This window comes from Diadema setosum, chromosome 19 (genome assembly GCF_964275005.1).
Source record: "Diadema setosum chromosome 19, eeDiaSeto1, whole genome shotgun sequence".
NCBI classification, from domain to species: Eukaryota; Metazoa; Echinodermata; class Echinoidea; order Diadematoida; family Diadematidae; genus Diadema; species Diadema setosum.
In genome coordinates this window covers 25,582,564-25,592,610 of record NC_092703.1, presented here as the reverse complement: position 1 = coordinate 25,592,610, position 10,047 = coordinate 25,582,564, and the positions used below count along the sequence as shown (strand labels likewise).

Sequence of the window (10,047 nt, the reverse complement as noted above, 5' to 3'; positions counted from 1 at the left end):
ATGAAAATTAGTTTTGAAATGGCAGAGATATCCAAAACAGAGCAATACTAACAAAAGGTGGACCCAACTTTTATTACAAAATCTTTGTTTTACTTTGTTTCATTTTGTTTTCGGATGTCTCAGCCATTCCAAAACTAATTTTCATCAAGTAAACTTTGAAGTCCTCTTAGAATGGTATGCATTATTCTATTTCATGAATGGTTTCTTGGTATTTCGCAAAAAGTATAATTCTCAGCTCAACCAATACTGTTATCCCTTTAAGCTCGACTCTGCGTCCTCTGCTGCAGCAGCTGCTGCAGCTGTGACTGCAGCCAGGCGTCCACGCCCGGTCTGAAGTCTTCCATCCACCTGACATTGGCCCGGGTTTGCTCCACTGCGGATGACAGCGCCCTCCTCCCTGTACCCTGGTCGGGATGCTCCGCGATGAAATCCAACAGCTGGAGGGGGGGGGGGGGGGGGGGGTAAGAATATTAGAAGCTGGGTATCGCTCAATAACTCATCACTTGATGAGTTGGTCAATAAGAACTCTTATCAAAAATGTATATTATTGTATAGAATGTGCATGGGAGACACAAGTGGTAAATATGAAGTGATTAAAAAAAATAATGAAGAAAAGAATACAAACGAATAAGTCTTGTTACCTTTAAGGAATTGTGTTGGGTTCGGGCCAAAGCCACAAGAGTTACTTGGGTTGCCCCCAAGAGATGGAGATTATGTAAATACATAAATATATTTCACATATACGATTTTTTGAGAGTGTTTGAATTTTTATAATATTTCTAAAGCATATAAAGGTAAGACATAAATACACAAATGTTTCTATGCCGTGTGAAAGTCTATTCTTGTGAAATCTGATGAATATCGGAAAGTCTGCAGCAGAAGGCTACAACTACGACCGGGAAAAAAAAAACAACAAAATGTAATATTTGAATCCGAGGAGTATGCTTGGATTTATAATATGTCGTGACAGCTTGAGAAGCAATCAGATATTTGTAGGCAAACAGCGGTAAGATCAATGGCTGTAGGTCCCTACCGAAGGACCACATGATTGACTTAAATCAGGGACCTCATGCTGCAGACTCGGTTGTGCTCTCATCAACTGAGCAACCTTAGTTCCTTCAATTGGAAAACCTTCATTCATCACCAGCAGTGCGGTGATTTCTCAAACACCATCTTGTAAGATAATGTGTTTACTGGTTTAACACAGAGAAAAAAGAGAGAAATATACGGACTGAAAGGAGAAGTATATCCCAGACAACAGACAAAAAAAAAAAAAAACCCGCATGATGTCTTACCTCCGATAGTAGAAATTCCGTGTTGAAATATGCTGTAACACCTTCAATCAAAACTGCAAACTGGTATAAATTATCCCCGTACCTGTCGGAGAAAACGAGAACAAAAGTTAAGGGAAAGGAAAAGAACAGGAAGAATGATAACGGACGGAAGAAAAGGAAGGCAAACCAAAATAAATGAAAGTAAGACGAACCAAAATATATCAATAAATGAACATGACCATAAAGATTAAAATCAAGAAGAAAAAGACGGGGAAGAGGAAGAAAAATTGACAAGAGTGAAAGAAGATAAAACAAAGACGGAGAGAGAAGAAGAGAAAAGAGGAAAGCATTATGCTAATTAACTAGCAAGGTATACCTATATATATATATATATATATATATATATATATATATATATATATATATACTCTAACAAATCGACCAGTATTAGTTTTCACAGAAAGCGGGTGAAACTTTAGAATCCTTCTACACTTATTCTTTTTGTATCTAAAATAGTCCGACTTTGATCAACCTTGTACTAATCTGCACGCCTGATTTCTCTCCATTTATCAATGTTTTAATATCAAAGTCCCCTCAGTTGTACTTGTATTCACTGGATGACAGACAGAACTTTGTAGAATAGCGTACATAAGTCATTCACGTTGTTGATACATCCAAACAGAGCGCGGAAAATTTAATAAAAAGTGGAGCAAAACATACCCAGCTGAGCGGAAAACAAACTAGACACTCACGTTTCCCTGAAAAATGCCCAGTTGGCTTGGAAGAACTTCCAGGCGAGATCGTATCCGATTGTGTTGCTGGCCACATAGGTTACCACGTAGGCTGCATCCTGCGATTTGATTCGATCTAGCGTCATTTCAAGGTATCTGTAATGTCATGATAATAATTAAAAAAAAATAACCATATGGAATGAGACTGAATGGGATGAGAAGGAAAGGGCATACAGTGACATGGGAGAAAAAAAAAATGTACAGAAGGGGTGAGAGAGGGAGAGAGGTACATAGGCATAGAATCCTTTCAAAGGAAGCATCCACTCTGGAAAAGGGGTATCACGTTGAAAAAGCTGAAGAACAATAAAGTGAAATTAAGACAACCCTCCGCATTTAAGAACGTACGCTCCCTGTCACTCGAATGAATTTCTCCTGTCCCTAACGATTTCTGCATGTACTTTAATCAAACCATTAAAACTTCCACGTACATGTACGAGTAGAGAGCTGCTCATTATCTGTATCTTTTGATACTGAATACATTAACTGTTATGACAGAACAATATCCTATTATAAGTGATCTCCTCTAGGACTCAAAAACCGACTGAATTCTACGGAGGCAACATTCTTTAAGATATTGGCAGAAATGCATATAAAATCTGTAGATACTAGTATGTCTTTCTGCCCACACACTCGGTCACACATTGCCAATTGAATAATTTGACAGAAAGGTTTATTTGCGGTGTGCTCTTGTGCCAAACTTTCAAACACTCTGTTTGAATTAAGGAGTCTATGCAGGAAAAGAAACTTTAGAATAATGAAGAGGACGAAAAATGGAAAAAAAGTATAGAATATAAAAAATAAATCAAAATATTTTTTTGGAAATGAAAGAACGAAAGACAGATGAATTATGACAATTGGCTAAGTGATAATTCGTCTTTGAACCCCCCCATGGCAAGGAAACAAAATGAAAAATTACATTTTTTTTTTCGATCTAGGTCATTTAACCAAAACACGACCAAACAGCAACTTACTGACTGAGTATCCAAGGCTTTCGGCTGCACGCCAACGCTTGTAGCAGTATAGCCCTCTCGCTTGCAATGATAGTTGACTCGTACTGGTCGAAAGCGAAGTACCATTCTTCTTGCCCGCCCTCACCGATGGCGGTGCAGTAAACGTTGTATTTCTGGTTTGGCGGTACGCTGCAAATAAAATGAAATCGTGACAGTGCGACTATACTGACGCATGAACTTGCTATCTTTGTGCGTATTAAACTGTTTGTGCACGTGCGATCGTGCCCTAATGACATCTAATAGTTGGAATGTGTGGTTAGCACAAGGGGGTGGATTTAGTGCTGCATGGATTTCACACACCTCAAAAGTTAGACTTTTTGATATGTTTATTCAAGAGTGGAGAGCAGTAACATGGTCAAATAGAATCTGTACAAATTATAGAATGTTTAAGGATAATTTGATGTTAGAGAAGTATTTACAAGTCTTGTGTAAGAAAGATTATATTACATTAAGTAAATTCAGATGTAGATCTAATGGATTACCCGTTAATAAGGGCAGGTTTGATGCAAGCCTGACAGATGAATTGCATTGTACTATTTGTTCATCCGATGATATAGGGGATGAATTTCATTATATTTTTGTTTGTCCCTTTTTCAACAAAGAGAGATTATTGTATTTACCAAGTAGCTTGACGGCCAGTAGACCAAGTGCATTACATATGGCCAAATTATTCAATTCAACTAATGCTTGCCATTTGAAAAAACTAGCCAAATTTGTCAGAATTATTATGTTTCAGTTCTCTTCAATACCAAAGAAGAAAGACAGTATTTTTGTAGAAAGTAAAGTAGATGTGAATGTTTGTACACGTAGTGGTAGAGTAGTTAAACGTCCTTTACGCCTTGTTTTGTAAACATATTCATTTATATCTGTTATTTTCACACGTACATGTACATTATCACTTATATTTTTGTATTCATATATTGTAAATATGTTTGTACTCTCATACCCCGAGAGGGGGGTCGATAGAGTCAATAAAATCTTACAAATCTTACAAATCAAATCTAAAGAATCTGTTTGACTTTCTGCTGAACTATACATTCTTTTTCTTTCACATCATTTTTGTATTTCTAGTGCGATTGATTGAAGATATTCAAACAAACCCATTCATGAATATTTTATTAGTCTTTGACTGTCAAGTTTGTAATGGCATTTGATAATAATAATAATAATGATAATAATAATAATAATAATAATAATAATAATAATAATAATAATAACAACAATAATAATAATTGCATTTATAAGGAGTATTTATGAATAGACCAAGTGAAACAGCGTTTGTCTAAAAAAAAAATAAGTTTAACAAAAAACTGAAATTTGCAAATCTTTAAAAAAAATCAAATTTTTGGCCTCAGCTCTCCTTTTAAAACAGTAACAATCAACACATCATAAAAGTATGAATCAAATACAACATAAGATTTTACTATACAAACATAATGCAGCATGCACACGCTCTTACGTATTATTTGATGGGTTTTTCATCCAGTTCTTGAAAAGTGATGTAGCCCTCGTCACGCAATCCTGGTTTCCATAGCGACACGCCTGTTTTATGGCGACGACACGCCCTAATCTAGAATGTAATAGACAGTAAAGAATAGATCATATTTCAGGGCCATTTAAGGAAGCGTGTCATTCAACTTTACTGCATTTAATTCAAACTTTCAACGCAATTTTTTTTTTCACAGAATTGATACGACGCCATAATTGTCATTGGTTTCAACTGTTATCACTATTATAAAACAAAAATAACAGGGTCTCAATTTTCTTTGAATTCGCAGTCTTTCTTTAGCAATGCTGGAAGACCACCTCATTTTGTAATGTTTAAAAGATTATGTTTATATTTTTCAGATCATGAATGATTTTCTTTTTTAATCTATGAAAGTTGGTAAACAAAATGACATTAAAACTTTTGAATCTACAACAAGTTCCATTATCACTATTCTAATTATTCTCCAGTACATTATGGTATTATAATTATCTCTCAACATATCATACAACGTAAAATCCAGAGTTGCCAATTTAGTGAGAAAATCAAGCTTTCTGCAGAACAAAATACAGTTCGACCTCGATTATCCGGCCTCCTTTTATCCGGAAATCTCTATTATCCGGACGCGTTCACGCAGTGAAGGATTTTTTTTCGTCCAAAAATTGAAAAAAAAAAAAAAAAAAAAACAGTGACTTCAAACTCAATTAAAATTTCTACAAAACTCACACGATTCACCTACAATATTCCCGACAGAACTAACATAAATTCGCACCACATTATCATCGTAAAAGTAAGGGACTACAATTTTGCGCAGGCTAGCATAGATTACACCAGCGTTGCGGGGTACATACGCTACCTGCCTAGCTGCCAGTGCACTGGGACGGCAGCTTGGACGGCAGCTATATACATTAACATTGTGTCTCCCATACCCGGCCAATTCGCTTATCCGAATGAGCGCCGGTCCCGACATGGCCGGATAATCGAGGTCGAACTGTACCCCAATACGTGTAACAGGGTTGAGACAATTTGAAACATACTGTTCGAGGTGACTGCTTCTGCTGTCGTCCCATCCGACATCTTGATAGAATGAGTCAACGAGACTCAACAAGTAGGCCTGTTGGAAGAGGATGCCGTGAATCATGACAATGATGGTAAAGAGTAACAAAAGTTATAATACTGATAATAAAAATGATAATAATAGTAGTAGTAGTAGTAATGATAATAATAATAACGACAATAATTATTATCATATTATCATTATTATTATTGTTGTTGTTATTGTCATTATTACTATTATTATTTGTAATATTATCATCATTAGCATTATCAAAATTTCAGATTCATTTTCAATTATATTTCATATTTCTCTTGAAAAGGGAACAGAAAAAACCGCAATTATACAATGCCAAATTACTATATACAAATTAGGTGAAACTTCACCTAAATGTACCATTTCAGTCTGTCTCAATAATTATAAACGGAAGAGCCTGTTGTCGGTAGTGTTGTGCTATGTTCAAAGTACGAGAATTACAATCATTATGATGATAAATGACATTATACTTGCGCGGTAATGTACTAAAACTACTCTTTTTTCTGATTAACTAGACAGTAGGAATTGCGTTCCTGCATGCAATTAAGAAAAATAAAAAAGGTGTTTTTTCTGAGGTAATATTCTTAAAATTCACAATTGTTACGTTTCTGAAATTCTTTTGTCTTCACAAAAATGTTAAACATTCTTTAAATCTATTTACTGTTTTTGGCAGAAGTTTTTCTTTGATGTGATATCACTCTCTTTGTTCTAACGTCATGCAAACAGGAAGAATGATTTCTTGCCAATAAGATGACATTGATTCATTTCCCTACCTGAAAGGGCCCGTATGTGGACGTGCGAGATAACATGAGGTCAATGTACTCAAACGTTCTTTCCGCGGTTCGCCAAGCCACGTAGTGTCTCTCCTGGCCGAGGTACAGGGAGAGGTTGAAGGCCGTGGTGTAGCTCAGGTCTCCAGCTTGGGCCAAACTGAAGGCGTCCGTAATCATTCCGGCTCGGTTTGAGACAGGTATAGCCTGAAATGAAAGTTAATGAAACCTAGTGACATTATTAAACTCAACTTCTTGGTTTCTTAGTTTTAATCTACATGAATCATCAACACAACGACCGAAATCATCAATCGGTCCAAATTACAACATAAAACTTGAAAAACATAGAGTTACAAACGAGTGACTGTTACAGAATTGCACAATAAGAAATTTGTCCCGAAGCATACTGATCTTTTCTTTTTATTTCGACATGATACGTAGCTTATATATATATATATATATATATATATATATATATATATATATATATATATATATATATATATACATATATAATACGGTCCGATGGCCCAGAGGCACTTTATATATTATTGAAGTCGGGTCACAAGATTTCTAAAAATTATCTCTTGGTTATTAGCTATACTTAACAGAAATGATGTAAGCAGGCAATGCAAGAAGAAAGACATGTTCATTTGTTGTCACTTTTGAATATGATAACTAATTTGAAATTTAGGAGCAAGTTTTCTTGTGTAAAGTACAAGTGACGGCGATATTGCAATTCAAATCGTGCAGAAATACTCAGTGCGTATATACCTCGTGATTCGTGTTCAGTTGCGTTATGAGAAGATCCCAGTTGCGTGCGTCGTAATTCACGCGATAATGTCCGTACGCGTTGACATTGAGTAACAGCCAGTCTCCCTCACCGGTAGAGTCGGGTAAAGTGGTCGATACTTTTTAAATTCAACGGAGATATGGAATGGAAACGACAGAGAAAGAGAGAGAAAGTAACGTTTTTCTGCTATCTGTTGTTTCACTTCAAGTTTATAACCATTGTGTCACATAACACAGATCTTGACAATAAATAAGCCTATAGGCATTATAGTTCTTTCTTGCGGTAATAGGTCTTAAGCAAGTAAGTTGTATTTGTCAAACACTTCATTCAACACGTTCAACATTTTTCTTATATGGATTATCAGGATGGCATCGTCCATAGTGCAAAATTGGGGAAGTACCAGTTTCTCCCATGTGAACCTGAATAATTATGTGAAAATAATTCAAAAACCACTGTGGACTTCATTTTTTCTTGTCAGGATTTGAAGAGGCATTTTTCCTTTCAAGGAGCCTCCCGCAAATCAGGGGAATTTGGCGGTTTTAGGGTCTTAAGTATAAAACTTATAGTAATGCAATCACTATCTACTTATTTCCATTATAACAAAAGTTATCAAAATGTTTGCTCTTCTACACAAGTGACACACCATTTGTAATATACATATGTACAGGTTGGTATATCATTCGGAAATGAAAGTGAATTAATGAAAGAAAAAGTAAAGCAGAAATTTTAATAGAATTAATCAATATCATACTAATAATATCGAAGAGTGCAGACTTCCTATACAAATGGCAACAAAAGCATGCTATAACATGGTATTATATTATAATATAATATAATATAATATAATATAATATAATATAATATAATATAATATAATATAATATAATATAATATAATATAATATAACTAATGAAATGCAAAATACGAAATGGTAAATCATCATTTTAAATGTTTAAATGTTTTCTCTCAGCCAACCTTTTGTAAAATGCTAAATAATTCTATACTTCAAAGAACACGGCTACGAACGAATGGAACACGTACGCGTGGGTGGGGTCTCACATAAATCTCATACGAAGTAATGCGTAGAGTCAATATCGAGACTTACGAAATAAAAATATATAGTATGTGATATAATGATATTTGCGTATATTATAAGATTCTTCTTTTTTCTTAAATGCAAGATACTTGTTTTTACATATAGGATGTATTACCAACATATAAATATTATACATAGTTAAAAGGGAATAGTCACAGGAAGTCAAAACCTATATAAACAAGATGCAGCTTACATGTTGTGTCAGGTGGCAGCCACTTCAAAGGAGCATCAGCGAACTCTGCCTGAACTTCGGTGGTGAACCTCAGTGGTACGTGCCACACGTAGCTATAACATGACGAAAGAGTAGAGTTTTCTATTAGGTCAAAGCGGGCAAATATATTTTTCTTTCTTTCTATTTCTCACAGTTACTGTCTATCTCTTTACCTTACACACACACCTACTTGAACTTTTATATATATATATATATATATATATATATATATATATATATATATATAGGCATATATATATATATATATATAATATATTTATATGGACAAACACATATACATGATATATATGCACATATAAATTATATTAATCATTGCAATGCACACACACAATGTCATGTAGGCCTATATCATAAATATTTTGACGATAAACTCAGATAATCAGTGTCATAGCTATAGTGACAAATGGGCGCCCTATGATGCAACGCAGTTTTCAAACTTGATGTAGAAACGGAGTGACCTGTACACGTACCCGAGGTCATCGTACTGACTGGTCGTGTTTGCTTCCGGGTTGATGAGGAAACGACTCTGATTGGCCAGGAAGGTCTGGGTTTGTACTCCATAGTCACGTGACACGCTTACAGTGGGGTATCCCATCTGTAGCGTCCATGTGTCCATTACCAATTTGACATCGATATCTGTTATGTTATGCTCCTCCGCGGCCTGTAAAAATCATCATAGAAGTACCCATCAGCCATTCGTCGCGGAAGAAATATTATATATAAATATGTAACGTCGCATTGAATGATGTCAACTGTAAAAATTGTTAATCAAATCAGCTTCTACATGATGGGAAATTATCTGCAAAGTGACCAAAAAATAAACTGCTTTTGAAAAAAAAAAAGAAAAAAAGTGAGATCTATGTATCCCGTTTAGCATTCCCCTCCATTGTAACGGTTGATTCTTTAAGCATTGCTTCTAGATAGTGTTGACGTTATAATATATCAATGCCGTTGAAAATCAGCCACACTGAATTCTCTTCCAGATAGTTACTAACTGTCTTATCAGAGAGTTAAATAAGCTCACTCGGAACACATAACGTAACGCACATATCTGAGCAAGACGCATGTGTCCGTCGCATTATTTCACAAAATACAATGTTCATCCCTTGACATCAGTTTATTTCTTTTTGTATGTCCTTTTTTTATTTCCATGCAATCAGTCATTGTGCGGAAAACCTTGTGGACAATTCAATAGCAGTGTATGTTGTATTCGAAAGTTCTGCAGTATCGAGTCCTTGTTTGCATGTGTTTGTAAACCCAAGTGCGTTTGTTTCAGAGACGTGTATCGAGTGTAATGAAAGGAAAGATCACTCATGTACAAAAGCCCTTAGACTATCCCACCACGCATAATACCTTTACGGTTTACCTCCGTGAAGCAGTTCCAAAGGTCAGTGTTGATTGCGTTGGCGTACTTGAACCGGTCCAGATAAATCTGCCACGATCAAGGAGACAAGTGATATGACGTACGCATGGTATCACAAGTTTATAGAGCACTGATTTAAACG

At 35.4% G+C, this 10,047-nt stretch overlaps 1 protein-coding gene across 1 annotated transcript in view; it reads right to left on the bottom strand.

Annotated features, from left to right (window-relative positions):
* Positions 1-257: 257 nt before the first annotated feature.
* LOC140242375 (aminopeptidase Ey-like) overlaps positions 258-10,047 on the bottom strand; it is a 42,632-nt gene continuing 32,842 nt past the window's right edge. The window contains exons 9-19 of the mRNA XM_072322112.1: positions 9,909-9,974; positions 9,013-9,194; positions 8,504-8,595; positions 7,196-7,332; positions 6,425-6,628; positions 5,599-5,675; positions 4,535-4,645; positions 3,037-3,204; positions 2,027-2,161; positions 1,296-1,377; positions 258-437 (exon numbers count right to left, since the gene is read on the bottom strand). Of these exons, the coding sequence (XP_072178213.1) occupies positions 258-437; positions 1,296-1,377; positions 2,027-2,161; positions 3,037-3,204; positions 4,535-4,645; positions 5,599-5,675; positions 6,425-6,628; positions 7,196-7,332; positions 8,504-8,595; positions 9,013-9,194; positions 9,909-9,974 (1,434 nt within the window). The remainder of the gene's footprint in view (positions 438-1,295; positions 1,378-2,026; positions 2,162-3,036; positions 3,205-4,534; positions 4,646-5,598; positions 5,676-6,424; positions 6,629-7,195; positions 7,333-8,503; positions 8,596-9,012; positions 9,195-9,908; positions 9,975-10,047) is intronic.